Genomic DNA, 26559 nt, shown 5'->3' with positions numbered 1-26559 from the left:
GCAAAATTGAAGTAAGCATAACTTTATCTTGGAAGAATGACTTAAAAACCGTTATCAAATTGAAAAATTTTGCAAATAATTTAGAGATAGATAGAAAGATAACTAAAGTTAGGTAACGAATCGAAACTGCTGCATATACATTTTAAGAGAATTTGGCAGAGAGTGCACCTGCAACCAGACGATTTTTTATTTGGTAGGCTCCAAAGTGATAGGCAGAAGAGCAATCAGTTTCTCACAATGGGTGGAAGCTGAAGCCTAAACTTGAGTACTCCAAAGGCTAATCAGTTTTTGTCAAATCGAAGAGTAGATTGAACAAATTATGTGAAGACATCACAAAGTGAGAATGAAATACAGATTCAGGTTTACAGTGTACTTCAGACCATGTGTACTTCAGACTTTCTTTTCCAGTAAGTCATTTCCTCTGCGAGGAATCAAAACTGTGATGGGATGTCTTTGGATCATCTTGAAGGATATTTCACATGCCGTCGCCAATTGCCCATTCTCTGCTCCAGCACGACGTAAATTAATTACTACTACTACTACCACTACCGTCTTCAATTAAGCATTTGTCTGCTACTCGCTTATAAGCTTTGATATTTTTTAGTGTCCATGGGAAACAAACCTGAGATCTCCTATGTCACAATCCAGAGCCTTTATATATAAGTCACTTTATATTTTCCCACTCCATAATGTATATCTTCATTTATTTACTGACGCATGCATATGTAGGCTCGTGTGCTTAATACAAAGAACACTTTATTAAAATTTGTCAAAAAAAGTATTGATAATACAAATTAAAAATAGCACATAGATATATCCAGAGTGACAGTAGAACCCGAACCCGCTACCTTCTTCAGAGCATTTGACATTATCCTTCGGCCACGGAGGCCTATTTTTTTGACACCGGAAGAAATTGAATAACTGCAAGCGTATTTAATTATTCTTCCCTTAAATTACACTGGATTCAGCAACTCAACTCACAAAAGATACACCTTACAGCAAGGGGGATAAAAGCGAGTAGCAGAGATCCCCCCCACATCATCATCAACAACAATCAATCAATCAACCAACCAACCAACCAACAATTACACTGGATTCGCGTTTTTTTCCTAGTTGGTAATAGAGTGATAGTGTTTGCTCAGGCTCTCGGTTAATAAGGTATGTAGAAAATTTGATATCATAATGCCTTTTTTTGTGCTTGATAAAAGTTTCCCCGGTATTTAATGTAATCTGTTCAAGATCACAAATTCACCATTACTGTCTTGAAATGCTTTCTGAAGACGCATAAATCTTTAATATATTGAATTTTTTTTATTAATTATATTTACGTATTTACAAATGTAAGTTAATATCTTGAATAAATATTTCAGTTTATTTTTCAACTCCCAAATTTTCAGTCTTTTTTTTCTAATTTGGTTAGTTGAACAAAAAAATAGTTTTACTACTTGTCCTCTGAATGAATTAGTATATAGACAGATTTTGTTTGTAAGCCTATTGTATGACAGGGCAACAACTTTAATTCTTAACTTATGTTTGTTCAAATTCCATTATTTAAATATTATTTATGATTTAGCGAATCTATAATCCAGGAGAAGAAAAACAAGTCCAGCTTGGGACTACGATATTTGATATAAATAAATTTTTACAAATTGATAATAATTAGAAAAATGCAAAATTCAATTGTCTGAATTTCGTATATACTATGAGTAAATTTTTCAAACTCAACTTTATCAGATTAAATTTTTGTCGTTGGTCGCAAAATTTTCTTTTCCTTTGGAAGATTTTTAATCTTTTTAATTTTTATTTTGGAACACTCTGAATATTCTAATTTTTTGAAATTAATTCAAATATGTTAGCACATTTTTTATGAATGAACTTACTTTGAAAACATTGATGTTTGATTAGTTAATATCCTATGAATTGCTTTCTTTAAATTTGTTTTTTATATCTTATAGATATATTGCATTTTATATCTTATAGATATATTGTAGTATAATCTTTCCGAATTCGGATTTGAACGACCCAAAAGAATTATTTGAAGGAACAATTTATTTAAAGTTAGCACCAAATTGAGTTTTCATATAAAAATTAAGGTTTATTTAAATCTGAATACTCGTTAAGTAAAAGGCATACGCCAAGCTCAGGCGCTTTCACTTTTTTTTTAATTTCTAGCAGCAGCTCTCCAGCAGCATCATTCGCTGGAGTGCAAAAACACTCCGCAGAGACCCATAATTAATAATTACTAATTTAGCAATTTTAAAAACATTAAAACATTAGAAATACAAAAACAACTAGGAAAAAGAAACATTAAATAGAATATCAACGATTGCAATATGCAGAAAAACAGTCGGTTAGTAGTGCCTGCAACTATTCCCTAGAATTCCAGTATCTGTCATAGATGTTGCCAATAGCTGCGGGACAGACCCCCGGGTGCTCAGAATTCATTGGGGCAGTCCTCCCCGCACAAGACACAGTTTGGATCGGGAAAGATCCTAAGTCTATGGAGGTGAGCAGCAAGGCAGTCGTGCCCGGTTTCCAACCTAAGGACAACAACCGCATTGCGTCTCGGGTGATCAGGGACCTAATTCAGCGTATTCTGTGTATTTTGTAGTTGAAATATTTAACAATTTCCATTTACACTATAAAGTTTTCTCAGAATTCTCTGAAAATATTAATACTTCCTAAAAGTTTTTATGCTAGATTAGAGGTATTTCATTTAAAATCAAATTTCATCTTATAACGTAACACAAAGAATAAACTTTAGACGGGTTAGAATAAATACTAAAATATTTAATCCTAATTTTAAATAATTTTTAACTTCCCTCCCTTCAAGTTAGATACTTATGAAAGACACCTGAATGAAAATGTAAAATGCTTTATAAAAACACATTTTTATTCGTCTTAGATCGCTTTCTTTAAACAAATATTTAAATCTAGCCAAAAAAAAGCCTAATTATTCCATATACTTAGATATTTAGACGTACTTCACATTTACCAATCGGGATCACTGTTTCGACCATTTTTTAATGACTACTTTAAAGCTTAGAATGCTCTCATATACTCAAGATGTGATGTCTATTGCTTCTCGAATTTTTATTCTGGAAACTTTGACATTCAGTAAATTAGAAAGATTGTTATCGCGACGGAATGTCTTGTAAATGGATCTTTAGCAAATAAACTGCTATTAATATTTTTTTTATTGCAGCCAAAGGCAGCATATTTCTTCAGCAAATTTTAAATCATTTGTTCGTTTGATTGGGGGTTTAGAAATTGAAGTTTAGCGCTAATTTCATGCAAAAAAATAAGATTCGCTGATTTAAAAATCTCTTACCCTTCCCGGTGCAATTTCACAAATATTTCGGGAACATCACGCTGACCTAAAGAATCTAGATTTGGGTGATACAAAATGTGATACAAAATTTTAAGTATTGGTAGGTATAGGGGAAATTAACAGTTCCCGCCTGTCGCAGGGAGACTTATAATAGCAATTAAAAAGAATTTTCTTGGTAGCCACTCAATCACCCATTTTCGTCAAAGGTACATTTTGCTTTAATAAATATGAATTTATTCTGTGTTTTATGATCTGAAAATTGCTTATTTCACGTCAATTTCTTTATTTTTTTCTTATTGAAATTCTAACTTTTGAAATTTAAAATGTTTCTAACGAAATGCCTTGCATAAAGTTGCCACTGTTAAAAGTACTAAAACTGGTCACTAGCCAGCAGCAAGTTTCTCCAACTCAGCCTTATAACTGCAGGATATATATTTTTTTTAGGAAAATGAGGGAGTGTATAAGTATACATGTTGGTCAAGCAGGAGTTCAAATCGGGAACTCCTGCTGGGAATTGTACTGCCTGGAACACGGTATCCAACCTGACGGTCAAATGCTGAGTAATCAAGCCTCCACAAGCAGTGGCGATGACAGCTTCCACACTTTTTTCAGCGACACCAGGAATGGAAAGTACGTCCCCAGAGCCATTATGGTTGACTTGGAACCGTCAGTTGTCGACGAAATAAGGAACGGGAAATACAAACAACTGTTCCACCCAGAACAACTGATTACTGGAAAAGAAGATGCAGCAAACAATTACGCCAGAGGTCACTATACCATTGGAAAGGAACACGTTGATTCTGTTTTGGATCGCGTTCGAAAGCTTGCTGACCAATGTACTGGCCTTCAGGGATTTCTTATTTTCCACAGTTTTGGAGGTGGTACTGGTTCAGGATTTACATCTTTGCTGATGGAGCGTTTGTCCGTTGACTACGGAAAAAAAGCAAAGTTGGAATTCGCAGTTTACCCAGCCCCACAGGTATGTAAAATTTCATTCTTAAACTATTCACTAGACTTTTGCGATTTCTTAGAAAATAGGAATAAGTCTACTTCTTCTAAATATTTAAGGGTTAGTATTCGATTTAATTTAAAAATGATGGCAAAGGTTAATGAGCTCTATAATATGATTAAACTTCAAAATTTAGTAATGATTATTAAAATCGGGGAAAATACTAAACTCCAAATGAGCTTATTCCTCTTTCAGAATAACATTTTATACGAAATAAACGAGGAATGCTAAGTGTATCCTTTATACACATTAACTTTAATGTAAATTTTTGACGCAAATAAATGCAGACTTGAAACGCCATATAACTACGTATTCATGACAAATAGGTGTGACGCAAGGTAAACTCATTGTCGTATTTTTCTTGTTGGTTTTGAGGTCTTAAACAGTGGTAATTTTATTTGTGTATTCGCTTCGATGACAATTATATATTAAATACGAAAGCTGTGATTAATGCAGAAAACACAAACCAAACCGCAGGACTAGGCAAAATCTAGAAAATTACTTCGTAATATGAATTGACGCTAAAGATGGCAAACTCTGCAATTGCATTGGCTCTTATTCTCAGTGTCTTCTAACTAGTGATTATTTGCAATGCACCAGTAATATTAGAAAGCAAATGAAATATTTTAAATTTTATTACAAGCAAACTTATTCTGCGATAAAAATTTTATCTAATTTATTTAGATACTATATTGGGCTGAATTGAATGTATGATTTATGAGATTAAAAATGAGTTTATACCTTGTTAAAATTGTTATTAACTTTAAAAAGTGAGCTTATTCCACTTTAGAAAATAGCTGTTTAGTTTGCTTTCTCCTTTTCATTTCTAAACTTTTGTGACTTACCCATACCTTTCCTCCTAACATTTAATATTCTTGTAATATATTCTCTTCAGGAAAAGAAATTAAACCAGAAGTTTTTAAAACTAATTTTCTGAAACTTTTAGGAACGTACACGACTAGTCTTCAATATTTTTAAATTTTTTTTAAATGCATTCGTGTCCCGCAGTGAACTGATCGTTAAGACACGGTTCCCAGCAGATCACCGAAGTCAAGAATCACTGGCTGCGGTCAGTGTGCGGGTGGGTGACCACTTGTATCAGTCTATGTAGGGACCGAGGGTGTGCGGTATTGGTCCTCGTTAAAGGCTTCTACCGTAAAGTGCTCGACTTCACGTGCAGGTCGTCGGGCTACCAAAGCGGGGGTGCCATCCTCTCTGCAGAAGATCAAAATTGTGATGGCATGTCGGATCATCCTCAGGGATGGTTCCCAGACCGTCGCCAATAGCCCATTGTGCAGCTCTAGTGCGACGTAAATTAACAACAATAAATGTATTCGTAGTATTAATATGTTACTAATAGGTCATTTTCTGAAACTACGGAAGTTCCGTAGTTGGAAGGTTTGGCTTTAAAACTGTATCACAAGGCCTTCGATTTTTATTTTGTTAGGTATCAACTGCTGTCGTAGAGCCTTACAATTCTGTACTGACGACACACACCACTCTGGAACATTCAGACTGTGCCTTCATGGTGGATAACGAGGCCATCTACAACATCTGCCACAAGAACCTGGGAGTGGATAGGCCATCTTACACGAATCTCAACAGGCTCATTGGGCAGGTAGTGTCATCCATAACAGCTTCGCTTAGGTTCGACGGAGCCCTGAATGTTGACCTGACAGAGTTTCAAACAAATCTCGTACCTTATCCCAGGTAGATTTTATTTTTATATTAACGTTGCATCAAATCACTTAAACGAATCTGCCATTTAAGATACCCGAATACGGTTGGAGGCAAAATTTTTAAGTTTCGAATTTGGAATGCATGTGTTATACACTGAAACACAGTATGAATACAAAACATAAAATTTCTTTTTACAAAATATGAGGGAAACTGGTAAAAAAAAGCTTTTGATTCAATTGAGCTTTTTTTCGAAATATCATACCTTGAAATTTACTTCGTTATTGATTTAAATTTTTCTATAATCAAAACTAAGCTTGGGGAATAAGCTTGACTAGCCTGGTTGGTAGTGTTTGACTCGTGTTAGAGTTCGAATCCCCCGGCCGAAGAATTTCCGTGCATTAAATGACTATAGTGGCTGTTAAATCTGTCAATCTCAATGCTCCCACGAGAAATCAATACCTCCTTAGTACTGAATTGGAGTTTGTTCGCTAGTTCAAGACAAAATTATGATCCATGGATGATTGTGGGGGGGGACTTTGTAAACGGGCTGTGACGTAATTTTGGTTGACGTCTTATTCTTGGGCATAGATGGCGCCACTAAAAACGCACTCTTGCTTAAAAATTCGCTTGGTTTCAAACAGGCTTGAAAAAAAAGGGCTAAGTTTCAACAACTTAGGGAATATACTACGCACTAGCCATATTAGACTTTTTACAGCAAACGTCGAAACCTTTTTAGCAAAAACAAACGAAATCGCAATTACTTGTCCTTTCATAATATAAAATAGTTTAAACAACTAGTCTGTAGTTTATTCCCTAGATCTATGTGTTGAAAGAATTCATACAAAATAGCAAGAAGTTAAAACTGAAAGATTGAGATTGGATTTAAAATAAGATTATCGAAAAATTAGTTTTGATAAGACAAAGGCTATAATTAATGTAATAGTTATCTGATTTGTTTAGTAATCTGATTAAAAAAGTAAGAGTACCCAAAGGCTGTCATCGTCCCATGAAATAACCTTTTTCACCTGATGTTATTTTAAAACGCCAGTTCACAAGTTATTCATGACTCGTAATCTTTAGCCAGCTTTTTCCATGCTAATTCGGAAAATGGCTCAAAACATCAATATGAAGAGAAGCCAGATTTGTAAAAAGAGTTTGAATAAGTTTTTAAATACTTAAATAGATACTCCAGCGTTATATTGTTTGGGCTCATTACAAATTGAAGAATTTAAATATTTAATAAAGATTTTTATCTAGAAAAAAAATCTCCAGATTGTCTATTTAAAAAAGAAAACACTTTTGAAATGTTTAAGCAGTTTCCCAGTTCTGAGGCATAGATAATTCTTTGTGGCAAGATGGAGTTCTGCCTAGAGGGGTAAGGCACATAAACTGTTCCTTCGTTGGCGAGAGCACGATACTACAGGGAATTTTGTTTCTTGTCAACTATTCTAGACCAAAGTCAATGATATTTCTACACTTCTGTAGCCTAAAATAACATGCTTTTTAATTTTGTTTATATTGCATAAAATAGTAAACCTTTAGATACTTTTACCTCAAAAGTAACTTAACAATTTCGTGGGTTTGCCATCAAAGTTGAGGTTTCCTAAACTAAAGTGATTCTGTTCTAATATTTTGAGTGACAATTTTATTCAATTGGTGTGAATGCAGACACATACTATAAACAAGTGTACTGGTAACAGACTAGATTATAAAATGTGTAGTGAAAACGGATCAACATTACAAGATATCTAAAAAAAAAAAAGATCAGCATTATGTTTAGCTCTAGTAAATTAAAGTTCATACTTCGTTAATAGGAAATCAATCAAGACTTCTCTTAAGTTCCAGATTTTTCTTAATCAGTATATCCAGACTGTTAACAGAACCATTTGATCAGTTGTCTTGGAATTCGTATTATCACCTGAAACCAGATTTAACTGCTAACAGAAAATGCAATATTTGTTTGGAAGTATGTTGCTTAGAAACTCGTAAACGAGAATATTTTTAAAATTCAATTAAGTTCAGTATTTAATTATTACAAGAGACCGTAAACTTTAATTTTTAGCATTTCTCACGAATTGTAAAATTAATGCGTAACATTTTGATCAGGATTCTGCTTAACGATTAAAAAATCTTTTATTCAAACTTTCCGAAAGCTTATTTGAATAGAATTTGTTTTTTTTTTAAGTCACTAAATTGTTATAAATTCTGTTCAATATATGGCACACTGGGTTTAAAGAGAACTATATATCCTTGACGTTTGAAACATTATAGCTAAACAAGTCTTCTGCATGACCTAACCATTCAATTCATTCACACTCCTTTATTTGATTAGTAAAGTTTTGAATTTGAAAGATTGGGACATTATCATGATTTTTTTCAAAGGTATGAATTTTACAAGAGTGTTCAGTTTTTAATTTTAAAATGAGTTAATTAAATATTTCCAGTAATTCCACTCAGTAGCAAATTACATATAATCTATATAAAGAACTCCCTACTCCGGTCTCCTGGAACAGTGGCTGGGACTATGGTTAGGAGGCTTAAATATTTAAAGTTTGGCCAATCCTTAAGAAATGTGTTGTCATGGTTCAGCGAGAGAAAAGCAATGAGGGGAGAGAAAAGTTATCCTCTTTGAAATGAACTCTCTTGTTTCCTTAGCAGCAGCCGGCCTTAGACTTTGCCTATAAAAAGAACTCTTCTTGCCACAAGGTAGAAACAGTGACTAAATCTCTAAGCAAAATTATGCAAACTACAATCTTAATGAAGAAAAAACTATCTGGACTTAAAAATGGACAAATAAAATTTCATTAAAGTCTTAAAATTTACCAGAGTTTTCCACTTGAGGAAAATTTTTAAAAGACTGAATAAGTCTAAATTCTCACATTTTAAGAATTCAAAGTAAAAACACACCATAAGTTAGTATTGCGTCATTTTCGTAGAGTAGAGAGCGCAGGCGTCAAAACTTAACTGTCTTTAGTAACTGATACAAACTCAATGGATTTGCGAAAAATTAAGTATGCAATTCGCTAAATATCAGTTACATATTTCAGTCTTCAAACACAAACTTTAATCAAAACTTAAATCTCTATTATAAAGAGCAAAATATCTTGATACAGCTGTGGTTGGTTGTTAAATCTTATTTTCTGATTCCAGGATCCATTTTCCATTGGTAACCTATGCTCCCATTATTTCTGCGGAAAAAGCGTACCACGAACAGTTTACAGTAGGGGATATTACAAATTCCTGCTTTGAGCCAGAAAATCAAATGGTGAAGTGTGATCCACGGCATGGAAAGTACATGGCTTGCTGTCTTCTGTATCGGGGAGACGTCGTACCAAAAGATGTCAATGCTGCTATTTCAGCCATCAAAACAAAGCGTTCTATCCAGTTTGTAGATTGGTGCCCCACCGGTTTTAAGGTATTCAGTCTAATTAGACGTTTTCTTTCTTACATCTTTCCGTTTATTTCGCTTAAACTTTAAAGTTTGATTGCAGGGACCTTCTCAAAATTTTGGAATAATGTAAACAGCAGCTAATTCTGAATGCCTGATATTTTTTGTAAGCGCTAAATATCAACTAATGAAATTTTCTTTCATATTTGAATTTAATACTATAATTTTTAAACTAATCAAAACTGACGTGAGCTGTACGCTCTAATATTTTCAGATAAATAAAAGTGCCTCAACGCTTGCGCACTTAATTTTTAAAACTTATTTTTTTTTCTTTTACTGGGTGGGATATCCTGGTTGGTAGGGTGTTAGGCTCTTGTCCAAGAAGTCGTGGGTTTTATCTCTGCCGGACGTAGACTCCTTGTGTAGTAATGGTGACTGGTGCACGTTAAATCTGAGTCACAATGTTCCATAACAAATAATTCCCCTGGAGTTACTAAATTAGATTATTCATCCTCCGGTTCATTTCAAAATTACGATCTGCGAGTGAATAGTGTGTGAATGGGATCATCCTATAAACGGGTTGTGAGGCGTGTGTGGTTGAAGTTTTATTATTGGCCATAGAGAACACAACTGAAAAATAGAGTACAATTTGAAGCTATTAAGTTGTATTACTATTAAACTATTTGATAACTGTATAATTTAGGAGTTACTGATATAGCTATTATAAATTCTTTCGGAATTCACTACCCCACGACACATACTAATTAACGTGCACAAACTTTTTCTTCTGCAGTCACGGTGATGGCATTGAAATTCGGTAGTTTTATTTGAATAGTAGGAAAACCTATAGTTATTAAATAAAAGCTTGCCTCATTTTCATGTTCGTAAATTTCTCTTTAGTAGATTTAAAACTATCAAAATTGAAAAAAAAAATCGTAATTACTGTTTAAATAAGACTTCTTATTCTCTCCAGTAAATAAAAATATTTGAAATTGTCACTTCCACTATTAAAATTTTAAGGCTTGACCGAACCAGTAGAAATAAAATGTTGTCGTTTATCTTAATGCAAGAATTTCTTTCAAAGTTAATACACCAGTCTCTTGCCTCTTTTTGACTTTTCGTAAGTACTCACTAGTTCATACGTCAATTATTCTTTGGTAATCTTTCTGCGACCAAGCGCCGTTTTCTTATTAATGTAAGTTTAAAGAACTAAAAGTCGTAAGTTAGTATGTTAGAAAAAATTCAACTAATGTGCTTTGAAACGTGAATTTAAGTCAGAAATACTTTATTTTGCTCAATAACAGCTTATAATACGATAAATCAAAGTGAGCAGAAATTTGTATAACCAGGTGAAATAAACCTTTATAGTGCAACCCTTATTGCAGAAGTTATGTAGCTTTGCTTATAACTTAGGTGTAAAAAAGATAGAAACTCAAATGCGTAATGGTGAGATTTTCGGGGTTGAATAAACGATTAAAGTAATTATAACTTTGAATTTTCAGAAGTTTTTACTTCCTACAACTTATCAGGTTTTAGTTGTAAGGTATATTAATTTTTAAATTATAGTCTTGGGAGAAAATAATTGTTCACAGTAGTAAGTAGATCCAATACTCAAAGATGCCAACTTTCAACGAATAATTATTTTCAAGAGGTAGGCTTATAATGAATGATTCTTGGTTTAAGAAATTCGATTGATAGTGTTTTTACACGACTAATTCTGAATTCTAAGACTTTTTGCAGTTAAGACGTTTTGTTTCCTTAAGTCTGCAAAATTAACCAAAAATCTGCAAATGTTTTTTCCCCACTTCTACGTGTTTTTACAATACTTTGTCGAATCCAGAGCAGTTGTCATCTGAGATGCTGAATGTTTTCATTTTTTACCGAAAATATCTGGATTATAGTTTAAAATTTCAAATATCAGTTCCACGTCAGTTAAATGGGAAGTAACACGGGTAGAGCACAGTATACATATATGCGATCTGCCGTGCATTTTGAAGTAACGTGGCATAGAATATATGGTTTAATGATCAAAATGTGAAATACGCTAGAATAATATCGAACAGTTAAACTACTCAACCACTAATATGGTTCTAATGCGCCATATTCGGTTCAAGAGCCACCACTAGCAGACTCCTGTTAAAGAACTAAAAAGTTCTAAGCATTAAAAAGCAGTTGATTTAAGTTGAAGTTTCGACATCCTACATAAACTTTGAGGTTAACTAAACTGACCTGGATGACTCACTTTTTTTTAAAATTCCAGGTCGGCATAAACTATCAAGCTCCAACAACCGTTCCAGACGGTGATCTCGCCAAAGTGCAGAGAGCGGTATGCATGATCTCTAACACTACAGCCATCGCTGAAGCATGGGCTCGTCTTAATCACAAGTTCGATCTCATGTACGCCAAGAGAGCTTTTGTTCACTGGTATGTTGGCGAAGGTATGGAGGAAGGAGAATTTTCAGAGGCCAGAGAAGATCTCGCAGCTTTGGAGAAAGACTACGAAGAAGTTGGTCTCGATAGCCCTAACGAAACAGTATCAGACACTGAAGATGAGTTTTGATAATCTGTGTTATTTGTTTCAAGTTTTATTCATGCTTCATTGAAGTTTTGAGTTCTGTTCTTCAATAAAAAAAACTTACAAATTGTGGGAGTGTAGTCTTGCTCTTTATTTTTCCTTTGTCAAAAACGTTACTTTTCTGTCAGCCAGAAAACTTCAAAAACACAACTTACTGTAAAGATTTGGATTTGGGAACTGCTCAGTATTATGTTTGAAAAACTAGTTATGTAATCCCACATTTAAATTTTTTGAGCCGAAGAAGAAATTAGTTAATCGTAAAATCATTTAATACTCTAAGCGATGGAATTATAGCATTTATTCAAACATTGAAAAAATTAAACCACTTGCATTTTTGATATTTTGATATTTTTTGATATTTTATTGATAAATATCAATTTTCCAAGTTTTTATTAACTTGCTCTCGTGTTTGTAACAATTTTTCAATCGAAATTCTGATTAATTTCCAATTTGCTAGAGCACTTGAATCTGTTGACTTTCCTGCTTAATGTTGGTTTCAGTAGTTTAGATAGCACATGCAAATACCATTTCGAAATTAGCGCCAAAGGAACACCAATTAAAATTTTATGCATGAAGCACTTACACTGTGTGGTTAAAGGCTGATAATACAAAAAAGTGTACTGACCATTGCAAGCAGAATTTAACGACGCTAAATGTGTTTTAAATGTTGCACTCAAAATTTCAATTTGTTCCATTCTGGACATAAGACTAAAGAGTAAAAAAAACTATATAAAGAGTATTTTAAAACCATCATTGAACATCCAGTTTAATTTTTGGCTTAAGACTACCAACGTTAAACTCCATAGCCTTGTAATTTTAAACGACGGCAAAGAGACAAGTACTCTAATAATTTGAGATATTTTACTAATTCTGGGAGAAACTTAAAAAATTGCTGCTCTATTATTGACGAGAATGTTGGTAATTGTACTTTTAGCATTATGGTAACTGGGGCAACTTTAATACATGAATTTTGGAAAGAAAAATTTTTTTACACATCCTTTAAATAACCAAGTACAGGAGAATATTGCTTGATTGTGGTAAATATTGATTATCATGAGTCTGTCTTTAGTAAACGCATCATGCAAAAGAATATATTTATTATAAATAGGGTCATTAAATTAGTAAGGAATACAATACTTATGAATATTAATAGCAGAATTAAATAGCAGAAATTAATTAAAAATTGTAATTCCTCAGCAGCGAACAACAAAAGTACATACCTCTGAATGAAACAAATATAGGGTTTGTTCTAGCAACGTGGCGAACATCAGAAGCAGAAAGCCATATTGCTATTGACTGCACTCGACACAAGCAATAGAAACAAAGGAATTCAAAGATAATGAAAACACAAAATCCAGAACTTTTTATTCCGCAATCAGTGCATAATCAAACAAAATTTATATATCTTAACATATATCACCACATTAACAGCCATCCTTCCAAACAAACTAAGGATTGAAGATGGTGCTTCATAAATGAATATACGTGATGTACCATCTTCAAGTCACGTATTTTCATTTTCTTTGAGTTCTTATGTTTTTAATGCTTGTGTAGAGCTTAGCCAATAGCAACATGGCTTACAGCTTTCGCTATTCCACACATTGCAATAGCGAAATCCTTATACTTGTTGATTCAGAGATATGTATTGTATTTTTGCTGTTTGCTGCTGCTGAATTAAAATTTTTATTATATTTTTATTTAATTTTTGCTATTTATATCTTTATATATATATATATATATATATATATATATATATATATATATATATATATATATATATATATATATATATATATATATATATATATATATATATATATATATATATATATATATATATATATAAATACACCCTTGTGCAAATTAATTGAGACAAACTCAATAAATTCAGAAAACTAAGAGAAAATGCTATTTTATTTAAATTTATACAAACTCAAAAATTTTTAGTACATAATATGATCTCCACGACACTTTATTAACATTTGGACACGATTCGGCATGGATTCCACTAATTTTTTACAGTCATTTATAATATTTGTGCCCTTGTACCGCACATGAATTAACGCCGTGATTAGCTTCTCCATAGTTGTACAGTCCATATTTAATAGGCGATTCTTGCATATGGCTCAGAGATTCTCAATTGGGTTGATATCCGGAGAGTTCCCTGGTCATTCCAATGTCTCAATTTGACTCTCAGACATGAATTTCTTGACAATTTTGGACGTATGGCAAGGAGCTTAATCCTGTTGAAAAATCCCTGTTTCATCAGGGTATCGTTTCTTCAACTCTGGAACAACTTTTTTACCCAGAATAGTAATGTACTGCTCAGAACGCATCATACCGTCAATAGGCTGCAAAGGTCGAACCCTATTGTAACCGAAACAACCCCAAAACATCTTCTTTAAAAAACACGAAAAAAAAAGTTTGTTTCAAAAGTTTGTTATTGAAATATTGTATGAAGAATTTCGATAAATTATACTTTTTCCGAAACTCTTCGAACAGTTTATTGTAAATTTTACCATTATTTCATATAATACTTGACAAAAAGTTTTATTCCCTTTGTTTCACAATCATTGGTTTAGGATCAAATTTAAAGAAAAAAAACGATACGATTTTTTTTTGTTTAAGTAAATTCCATAGTTATGGGCAAAAAGTCTAATGTCATTTAAAAATTAATCTCTTTATTAAATCTAATCTTTTAGAAGAGGAATATTTTAATTTGCATTTGTTGTTATTGAAACGATGAGTGAATTTTTAATCCAGACTCATTCTTCCAACGCAAAACAGTATAAGATTTCTAGCCTCTCCTTAGGAGCATTGACAACCATCTTGTACTAGTTTGCGGCAAGAACTGAGAAAACTGGCGATGTAATTATCTTTACAAGTACTTACTGAAGTATTAAGTTGTAGCTGAACACAACTCAAAGTCATTAAGGAGATTTGGAAAACCATGTCGCATCTGTAGATCATTTAAAGAAAAGTATTCCGCGTAAGTGTTAGGCGTTACTAACTAATTGTAAGAATGTTTCTGGAATTGTTTAAGTTTAAGAATATAACTTAAAGTTTCAATAACAGTTTCAAGAACAGAATAGAAATGAGAACATTGTTTCCAGCAACTTCATTGCTAAAGTTTGTTCACTTGTGTTTTTGAAATAAATTATGTTTTATCATCTATATATAACAAATATTGTGGATGTTATTTGCTATATATAAGATGAATTATGATAATGAAAAATATTTAATTTGTTAAAAATGATATGGTAAATATAATTTTTAAAAAAAAAGTAATAAATATAGTTTTATATGATAAATCTAATTTTTAACTGTTTTTTGACATTTAAAATTTTAAATTTTTGACTGTATAATTGTAATTTTTTTTAAATGGGCATATTCCTCTTCTTTACTGAAGTATGTTTACAATAATTGCTTGCAATACCTAAACAATATTTAAATTCAGACTCTTCATAATTTTTTATCAATTTTCCTACACTATCAGAACTGTAGTGTAATATTTCTCGAATTCTGAGTTGAACAAACCAAAAAGATGTGGGAAGAAGCACTTTAAGTAATGACGAAATCAAATGTTAATTTATACTTTGAAATGTGTAGTTGAATTCACCATCGATTGATATTTTTGGAGGATGTGATAATTATATATATATTGATATAAATAATAGAAAGTGCTCACTGCAGGCTCATGCTCATTCATCTAATTCGTGAAATATTTTCCTTCGTACAAATATATATGATTTCATTTAAATTGACTTGTAGAAGTTTTTTATGTTTAATGAGATTCAGCACTTAAAACTTGATCTCCTTAAAATGAATAATTTATGAAACAAAAAACAGTTATTTAATAACGTGTGGATAAAAGAAAAAAAAAGTTAACAATAAAAAAAATATTTCAAAAATTTCGTTTATAGGATAGAAAAGAAATGTGTTTTTGTGTTTGAATGTAACTTTTTCAAAATAAAATTTAGTTACATAACATTAATTTTTGCATGAAAAGTTTAAGAAATAAGCTTTGTGACAATATATACAAATAAGACTACAATTACAGATCTTTAATAAGATTACAATAAATAAAACCACAATTTCAGATCTTTAAATTCGATATACCGTAATTTTTAAAAATAATAATTACCGTAAAATCAATGAATCACTCGAATTAAATAAATATTACTTTAAAAATATATTGCTAATCTAAGTTAGAATACAATATGTTTTTGATAATGCTTTACAAAAGAAATTAAAAAATTTTCAAATACAAATTCGCTATGTTTCTCATAAATCATTTATTATTTGCCAAAGCAGTCAATGAAAATCTACTCAAACGATAAACATCCATCAAAAGAAAAAAAGAAAATAAAGAAAAACGATTACATGGAGGAACAAATTTTTTGTTGCATTTATACAAATACTTGATCTTGCCTAATTTGGGTGAGGAGATTTTATATCTGAGATTAGTTTTGCTCCTAAAGCTGCTTTTTTTTAAATAACATTTTTGGTTATTTTTTGTTGAAATGTCCAAGATTAAAAACGTTATATATAACAAAGGCAGAGCTAAGGAATGACTTCATAATTAAAATTGCTTAGAAATTCATGACCTCAATTGCTCAGTAACCCATAAGGAAGCGTACCTAGAGGTGCACGATGACATTTCCGGGCATGTTCTTAAGCAATTTTACTTATGACGATGCGCACTAACACCCCTAGAAGTCTGCGCATCGCTTACCTGACCCCTGTAATAGATAACGTTTTCAAACTTGGAAATTTCAACAAAAAATAGATTAAAAATGCTATTTTTTAAAACAAAAATCTGCAGCTTGGAGAGAGGAACTCATTGTGGATTTGAAATCAGAGACATTAAATATTTGTTAAAAAATCCCACGCAACAAAAAAAAAAATGTTTCGGAGTGTTATAAAAAAACTAAGGATATCATAAAGCAGTAGTTTTTGTTCAGATCTCACCAAACATTCGTAGTTTATCTCTCAGATCCCTCTAAAAAGACCTCATTCGACGTCTCGTTTCCTCATTTCTCATGCTTGAATTCTTTTCTATCATCAATTTCTAAACCAATAGAAACCAAGTCTCTCGCTCAGTTGGCATATGGTTGTAAATCCTAACATATTCCTCTTTTTTTCTCTCATTTTTTACAATTTTTTTTATCTAGACTGCCTCAAAAAGTTCGAATTTACTTGTAAGTATATGCAGGTTTAAAAAAACCTTCCACAAACATTTATTTTAAAATCTGAACAATCATTTTCAAAGCATTTTTTGTATGTATTATTGTGAAAAATCGTTAAAATTTCGCTCCACAAATTTCTTTAATAAAATTTTATTTTTATTTATAAATCACAGTATTTTCCAGAATTCCACTTTATACGGATATCACAAATGCCGTAAACAGGTGAATTTTTTCACTTTATTTTGAACTTTTTTGAGTAAAAAGTACGAAAAAGAGAAGATATTGCGTGAATAGAAATCACATTTATTTCAAGTTTTTCTTTGAAACTCATTCACAGAAGAACGTATTCAAACGTCTTGCATGTCTTAAATATTTGAAAAAATGCTTTAGGCCTCTAAGGCAGTAAAAATTAATCGGGGTAGTATAGAAGGTACAGAATATCTTTTTTTGGAAAAACCTTTAGAGGAAACTGCTTATTTGCATACGGATTAATTTATGCATTTTTTATGTACGGAGAGTATTTACTATTTTGATCTTTCTATGCATAAAAGCAAATTATTTTTTTTTTGGTGTATTTGTTTATTTTTCTTACTTTATATATCTGTAAACAAAACTGAAAAACAACGTTTGTAAAGCAATAACCAATTGTTTTTATAGTACAATATATGTTTTAAAGAATATTATTTTTACTAATTTTAATTTTGTTCAGATTGTTATTTATTGGAAAATTATTATTAAAGAAATGAACTCTTTTGCATTAGCTTTCTAGCGAGATCTTCAGACTCTTGTAGCCCTAAAAGTATTCGGCCTTACGTAAAAAGTGTCGGTACCGTATATTTATTTTTACCGAAGCTTGTTACGGAACAAAAACTTCTTTGATATGCCGTAATTTTTTCACTGATAATTACCGTAAAATCACGGAATCACTTTGATTACTGTGAAAAGTGCGGTTTAATATTTTAGTTGAAAATTAATTTTACGGATAATACACCCTAAGTACCGGTACTTTAGATTGTAACTTAATCCAAATTTCTTTACAGTGTAGAAACCCATACCAGGAACTGTCTTCGTTCGCGGTTAGGAGCGTTTCCTTGTTATAACCTGTTCAGACGCACACAAAGAAACAGTTCATAATATGGAAGCGTGCTTAGAGGTGTATGTCGATATTTCTGGCCATATTCCTACTCAATTTTAGTTCTGATGTCGTGCACTAATTCCCCTAGAAATTTGTGTTAACGTTTACGTTGTTATATCTAACGTTTTTGAGCATGTACATTTTGACAAAAAATATGCCAAAAATGTCTTTTTAAAATAAAAATCTGCAACCTGCAAAGAAAAACCAATTACAAATTTGAAGTCAGCGACGTGATAAAATCCAAAATCTGTTTAAAAATTTTTCTGCAACAGAAACACGTGCACACACAGAAAAAAAACGTTTTCCAGTTGTCACAGTGACCTGTGGTAGTTTTGAAATTTTCTTAATTATATATCACAACTTAATTTTATTTTTGTGTCCATAAAATCACTCTTTTTTTTTCTTTTTCATTTCTATATTGGAATTTTTGTTACTTTTTATAGCTTCTTCTCCACACTTCTTTTTTACGGGTTTTCTTTCGTGTGGTTAGGGCTGTCTTTGGCTCTGGTTAGTCGATCCACCCCCTTTCTTCTAAGTTTCGTCTAATCAGCGGACTTTATTCATCAGTCCGCCACCAGATCTTTGAACGACTAGACGTATGTCCACCTCTCTTCAAAAAATTTGTAATTCGCAATAAGTAAAATGCCGTTTTTCACCGACATGGCTTAGCATTTCTGTGTACTTAGTTCAAACTCCCGTTTCTCATTATTAATGTCCAAAATTTTACCTGTTCATATTCAAAAATTTATAAAAATACCTTCTTCTTTATAAAATCATCAAATGCGATTAAATGATTTTTTTTATCCTTTTTTTAAGGAAACGCCCACTCATTTTAAAGCATTGCTCTTCCAATTTGCTGTGGTGTTTCAGTACAACTATGATGAACTTTGTTGAAAAAAATAGTTGTTCCTAACCAAATCTATCTTTAGTCGTCTGATTCATTCTAATGCATTTCAACCGTTAAAGAAGAAGCCCTCTCGAGGGGTAAGAAAATTGTGCTTTCTTATTTCCTTTTGTTTCTGATTGAACAAAATCTTTTATTGTGTTATTTTTGTTTTCTTGTGCATGAATATATTTTTTATCAACTATATTAGATGTGTTAGTGATGTATTTGGAAGGCGCAATATAGACAGTTCTCAATCAAAATTAATTTTTTTAAACTTTATTATCAGACACAGAGTTGTAATTCTTTGTATATATCCATCCTAATTTGATAATCGTTGTTTCTTCTTTATTTATTTCACAAATTCCTTCTGACCTTCAAGAATCATTTTTAGTTATTGCATCTGCACTGTACTAACTACTTCTTTAATTAACGATCACATAAATGAGCCTTCTTCCTTTTACTTTCTCTGCCTTTAATTTGACTTAAAACTTTTCACTTTTAATTTATAGTACACTCAATTTTCTCCTCCTATTAAATTTTTTTATTATTTTTATAGCATTTCATTATCTCAACTTTCATTGTTACAAAACGTTCTTTAAATATTTGTTTTAATAAAACAACTTTCACACCAGTGTTCTTAAAAACCAAAAATATTACCGAGCATCAAATTTCGCTCAAAACTCGCCAAACATACGCGGCTCATATCTCAGCCTCCTCTAAAACAATCCTCGTTCCACGTCTCATTCTTTCATTACTCAAGATTTTCTATCTTCTTTTTCTAAAACAACGGAAACCAAACTCCTCACTCAATCTTGCACATTCCGATTTCTTTTCTTTTTTTATTAAATTTTTTCCAGGTTGCCTCTTAAATTGGAATTTATAGACATGTAAGTTTTTTAGGGTTCAAAAAAAACTTCATTCTCCACAAACAATACATTTCTTTTAATAATTTAAATTTTCAAACATCATTTTAAAGCCTTTTTTGTAAGTATTAGTGTAAAGATTCGTGAAATTTTCACCCGACATATTTTAGAGGAAATTTTTTATTTTTCTGTATAAATCACTGTATAGTCCAGAATTTCGCTTAAACCGGATATTACAAATGCCGTAAACAGGTGAATTTTCACACTTTATTTTGAACTTGGAATAAGAATTCCGAAAAGGAGAAGATATCGCGTGAATAGAAATCACACTCATTTCAAGTTCTCCTTTGAAGCTTTTTCACAAAAGAACGTATTCAAATGTCTTGCATGCTTTAAATATTTGAAAAATTGCTTTAGGCCTCTCGGGATGTAAAAAAGCAATCGGTTATATGGAAGATACAGGACACCTTTTATTTGAAAAAAAAACCTTTTCTTTGAGGAAATACCTTATTTGCACTTGAACTAATTCGTGCATTTTTTTGTACGGAAAATAGTTACTAATTATATCCTTCTATCTTAAAAACAATTTTTTTAGTAAACTATTTTGCCTTTCTTACTGAAATATACATCTGAAAGCAAAACTTAAAAAAAAAAAAAAAAAAAAAAAAAAAAAAAAAAAAAACACATTTACACAGCAATTACCATTTGTTTTTGCATTACTACATATGTTTTAGTGAATACTATTTATACTAAATTTAATTTTATATATATTTGTATTAGTTGGACGCTTCAATGGTTTTTAAAGCAACTTTATTTGAATCTGATTCCTAGTGAGATCTCCAGACTTTTGCCCTAAGATATTCGACCCTTCACCACACTGTAAAAATTCTGGATAATTTTACGGTAAGAATTTCCAACACCCTATTGTTAATTTTGATTGGAGCTTGTTAAGGAACAAAAAATCTGATACACTGTAATTTTTGCAGTGATAATTACCGTAAAATCACTGAATTACTCTAATTAAATATATAATACTGTTAAAATTATTTTATAATATTTTACGGTGAAATGGATTTTACGGATAATGCACTAATAGTACCGGTACTTCTTACCGTAATTTGATGCGGAATTTTTTGCTTTTTGCTGTGCAGTTTACGGTATACAGCAGTTTTGCCGCCTATTTTCATCACTTTGACACTACAACCGAGCCTATTTGTCCACAGTATTATTATTTCATTTTAAAATTCTCTGATTAAATAATTTGATTTATACTTTTTATTTACGTTGTTTTTATTTTTTAAGGACAATAATACAATTTTAAATAACATGTCTTTTATCTACATAATTATTAACAGAATAATTTTAACCATGAAATATTGGAAGCCTTATTGGATATTTGAAACTTTAAATATTTACATTCCACGAAATAGTTTTTTGAAAATATTTGTGGCTTCAAATAATGATAAACTACAACATAGATTTGGTGAACACGCATAGTAAATTTTGCATTTCTAAATAATGTGTTTCAGAAATATTTTGCGACCTTAATAATTGGTAATGATTTCTAACAATACACGTTTAATAAATTTACATTAGAAATTGCGATTTCACAACAACGCATTTCAAAAATATTTGCGACCTAAAACATTGGTTTAGACTGATTGATTGCTTAAAGGTAAAATAAACTAAAGAGAATGCGGGAAAAAAATCTGGTAAAATGGCAGTACTGTATGGTAATGGCGTTTCTAGTAGAAAAAACATAATTCTGGTTAACAGTACCAACATACGCGGTATATAGCCCATTAATTTGGAAATGTTTTCGTTCATATGGTAACGGCGTACCGGAAACTATTGTTCTTAAAATTTTAGTTTTTATTACCAAGCATTTAGTAAAAAATATAAAACTGAAGAGTAAATTGAATCGAATAAATAATTTTTATGCCATGGTTTAAAGCATCTTGATAAAATTACCAATTTTTAACTCTTTTCAAACTTTATCGCATAATACGAAACCATATTTCATTGTTAATTTTACCAAAATCTTACCAAAGAGATTCAGTAGAAATTAACGAGCTTTTCGAGATTTCATAGAGTCAGAAACACGGTAAATTTTACCATATTCTGTCAGCTTTGATCAAGTATTTTTGCTTAGTGTACAAATGATTTATTCATTTTACCATAGAAGGGAAATGAGTAGAACTTAAATAGTGCATTAAAGTGTCACTAAAAATTGCCCAGTAAGCACTTATTAATTAATAAAAAATATATATAGTATTTCTTTCTATTTTAATGTATTATGGCGTTGTTATAGTTATTATTTTTGACTTCTGCAAGTAAAGCAGAAATAGTAAGAACATATAAAAAAACATGTTTACGAAACTTTACAGAAAGAAATTCTATTTCTTTGAATTTTATAAACTAAAGTCATCTTTAAACATAACTTAAAAAGCGAAAACATTTAAGAAAAAGTAAATAAAAGCATTTCCGTCAACAGACTCGCTTTTATGAAATGAGATTACCTCTCAAAATGTTAGAACAAAACCTTGTTATTTGGAATTGACGTAAGTTTTAGAATTGTGTGTAAAAAATGTCAAATGATGTTAAAGAAAGAAAATAAAACTGTAAGAAAAGTATGCTTTATTTGATGCTGAAGAAAAAAAATTGTAAAATTTTTTCAAGAATATGAAAATTGATAGGTGAATTTAAATTATCATACCAGTGTGTCAATTTATTTGACGAAGAAAAAATATTTTTCTGGATTTTTCCTAGGGGTTGTTTTTATTATTTTTCTTACTCATTTTTAAAGGTACCATACATTGGATATTCCCTACAAATAACTCAATTCGCTATGGTATTATTTGTAGGGGGGTTTTATGTGATTCAATTGTAAATTTTAAAAAAAATAGTGATTTTTTAACCATTTAAACTGTTGAGAAAGCTTTAATTCTTTAATATCTTTTCAAACTTTCTTTTAGTTGCAAATTTTTATGTAACTTTTAGTTAATATTTCTTTTATTGGGAAAACATTATTTACAATATGTTTTTGTAAGCTTTATGGTTAAATTTTTTTTAAATTTTAAGTCTTTGAGAAATAAATATTTTTTTAAAATTTTCTTACTCACTTGATTTCTAACTATATAAGTTCCATTTTTCCTAGCAATACATTTTTCTAGATTTTTACTCGACTTTGAAGTGGTTAGCTTTTTTGACTTTTGACACAAGCAATTTGGGGGAATCATCCGTACAATCCATTTTATTACAAAATTCATTGTTCACTATACAGTACTGTACATTGTACCGTAATATCAACAATAATATTTATTTAATTAGGGTGATTCAGTGATATTACGGTAATTATTACAGCAAAAATTACAGTAAAAATTAACGTACTTATTTTTTGCTCGTAACAAGTTCCTATAAGAATGAATTTTACAGCAAAAAGTACCTGCACCCTGAGTGACGGTACTTTTTATTACAATTTGATTCAAGTTATTTTACAGGGTAGGAATCCCTTTAATAAATTTCTAGCTTTTTAAATTTTCCGCATAAAATTATATCAATTTCGGACAAGAAATATTTTTTTTTCGTAAAATGTTTAACATTTTATTTGTTGACTTCTAAAAAAACAAACTTTTTCTCCAATTTCATAATCTAAATCCTCATCATTATTCCTGACAAAAAGGGCACAATTATGACAATATAATCACGGAATATATTTCCCCCTATAATGCAAAAAGTTAGCATGTATTTTAATAATCAATTACCGTGAATATATGGACAGGAAATAGCCTCGAAACTGTTCAGTATATACCTGACAAAGCACTTCTAAAAGGGAGGAAATTTACATCGATTAACAGCTAGCCATAATCCCTGTTCTACCCACACATCTAATGATTGCTGCAGAAATTATCGGTGTTAATTGTAGTTGAACATGTCATGGATGATTTATAGTTTCAATTATCTCTAAAGAGTGTTATGGCGCTGTACTTAGAAATTTCCAATTACCTGTTACAAGCTAATTTTACTACTCTTGCATTTGTATAGACTTTCATTAAGGCGATACATAAGCCATCAAATGAAATGTAGATATATGTCTAACTCACCAACAAAAAAATAATTAAGTTATTTTAATTACTTTAATCAAGAATAATCTATTACTAAAGTGCGTAGCATTTTCTTAATATTATTCAATTTTAATAGGTTTAAAAACACATTTTTTGTTTATGTCAGCAGTTATGTATGGGAGATAGGTTAGAGACTGTTAACGTCTTTCACTTTTTTTTCTGCAATTAAATTTTTTCAGACTGTTGAAAGCTGGACTTCGCGCATTATTCATCGTAAAAATGAATAACGTTATAAAGACTGCAAATGAGGGAATGGTTTAGAGAAGGAATGAATAGAAACAATGATGAATGAAAAAAAATGAACAAATGATTGAGTGAGGAAATGAATTAGTCAGGTAATGAAGGAATGTGCGGAACGATAAAAGGCAGGAAATAATCCTGCAAATCAATTTATTGGAAAACCATTTTACAAATAAAAAAGGACTTGTACGACAATCAGTATTCAGAATTTTTATCATTATTCTCGATTAAAACATATTATAGCAAAATAATAGCATTATAATAATGAACATACCTTAATAGTTAGTATAGTACTGAGTAAATGAATATCCTAGTTTCATTGTTTCACTGCAAAGTGTATTAAATATATATATATATATATATATATATATATATATATATATATATATATATATATATATATATATATATATATATATATATACAGGGTGGTCCTAAAATATATGTCAAAAATGTAAAGGTAGGTAGAGGGGACATAAATAAGCATATTTCGGATAGGAATGTGTGTGCGGTAATGGCACATTAAAGCACTAGCTTGTAAAGCAGTATTAATCAGAGGAAACTGAAAAGACCAGTAAAGACAAAAGAAAATAAAAATTTATCAACAGTTCACAAGGGGTGCTCCAAAGAGCAGCCATCAACATCGATACAAGATTCACAGCGACGGTGCATGGATCGGCGTACATTAGAAAAGACGTTAGGCATGTCGAGCACATGTAAAGCAGTAACAGACAAGCGGGCAACAACATCTTCTTGATGGGACTCTCGTACACCAGGCTTTTAATATCACCCCAAAAGAAAAAATCCAAGCAGGTTAAATCAGGAGTACGCGGTGGCCAGGGAGCTGGACCACCCCGTCCTATCCAATGCTGGCCGTGGACAGCGTCCAGGTGATTTCTGACGCTCCCTGTACATCCTCTGAGCGGCTAATTCGTTTCCTTGTGCAGCCCCATACATGAAATGCACGTCGGCAAGCTCCACATTGGTGAAACGATGCATGCTGTTTGAGATCCGTGCGGGAATCCAGCTAGGAAGCGCTTTTATACGCCGCAGTCATCAGCGCTCCCTACCGGCTCAAGGCGGCATTACCGCACACACAATCCTATACGAAATATGCTTATTTAAGTCCCCTCTACCTACCTTTAAATTTTTGACAAATATTTTAAGACCACCCTGTATATGCGTGTATAGATTATCTAAGTATCTAAGCAGGTTTCGAAGGTACTCCTCACAAATGTTCGATGTTTGATCCTTTTTCCTTTTGTTCTACGGCATACTCAAAGTTTCAGGATCATACTTATGCTGACGAAAGCAGCTGTTAAACGGACTTTCAAATTGTTCATGCCATTGTACCTACTGAAGGCACATGTTCTCTTAGGAATCCCTAATTGGAAAAGTATCACGAGATTAAATTTGGAGATCGTGGTGGCCAATCAAAAGTACATCATCTACTCATATATGGTACTGGTAATGAATAAATTTATTAGCACGTCTATGAAACTGGAACATTCATTTTGATCAATACTATATATTGAAAGCATACTTACACATAATTGCAATGAAATGATAGAAACGATATAAGCGTTTTTTCTCTGAATTGTTAATCATTGGAAAGGCTTAATCCCATATAGCAAAAATTCTTCCGTAGTAGCTCCCACGGAGGAATCGCTCAACCTCCCCGGGAGCTCCCGACTTTTCCCGAATTCCTCCCGCGGAGCTCCTCAGTAATGCAAAATGTCCGCACCTTTCAATTCCTCAGTTCCTCCGGCGGGCTTCCCGAAAGTCACTCCATAGGAGGAGCCGAGGAAGAATGATGAGGAAGTTTCAAGGTCTCATACTTTCCGATGGCTTTCCCCGGGCAGTCTCCTAAGGAAGAACTGAGGAAGTTTCAAGGTCGCATACTTTTCTCGGGTACACTCTTTAGGAAGTGCTGAGGTAGATTTGAATCTTATGGCCTTCCCTTTGGTTACTAATACATATAATTATACTTACTAATACATCTACATTATTAGATTCCCTAAAACTCCAAGTTGTTTGTGGAAATCAAACGATGCGGCTTAGAAGGGGCAATAGAAGGAAAGACTTGATATCAAAATAATAAACAAGTTCCCTCACTAAAGCCCCACTGAGCCATCCTGC

At 31.6% G+C, this 26559-nt stretch overlaps 1 protein-coding gene across 1 annotated transcript; it reads left to right on the top strand.

The window, feature by feature from the left end:
* Window positions 1–972: 972 nt before the first annotated feature.
* LOC107453122 (tubulin alpha chain-like) lies at window positions 973–12056 on the top strand. The gene is made up of 5 exons (XM_087165604.1): window positions 973–1158; window positions 3776–4310; window positions 5788–6050; window positions 9171–9435; window positions 11669–12056. Exons 2-5 carry the CDS (start codon window positions 3780–3782, stop codon window positions 11966–11968), a joined length of 1359 nt encoding a protein of 452 aa, XP_087021730.1. The 5' UTR covers window positions 973–1158; window positions 3776–3779; the 3' UTR covers window positions 11969–12056.
* Window positions 12057–26559: the final 14503 nt, after the last annotated feature.

The sequence above is a fragment of the Parasteatoda tepidariorum genome, chromosome 6 (assembly GCF_982258835.1).
Source record: "Parasteatoda tepidariorum strain Cologne lab strain chromosome 6, Ptep-v5.0, whole genome shotgun sequence".
NCBI lineage: Eukaryota > Metazoa > Arthropoda > Arachnida > Araneae > Theridiidae > Parasteatoda > Parasteatoda tepidariorum.
Note: the sequence above shows the minus strand (reverse complement) of the source record. Positions and strands in the feature narration are given on the sequence as shown.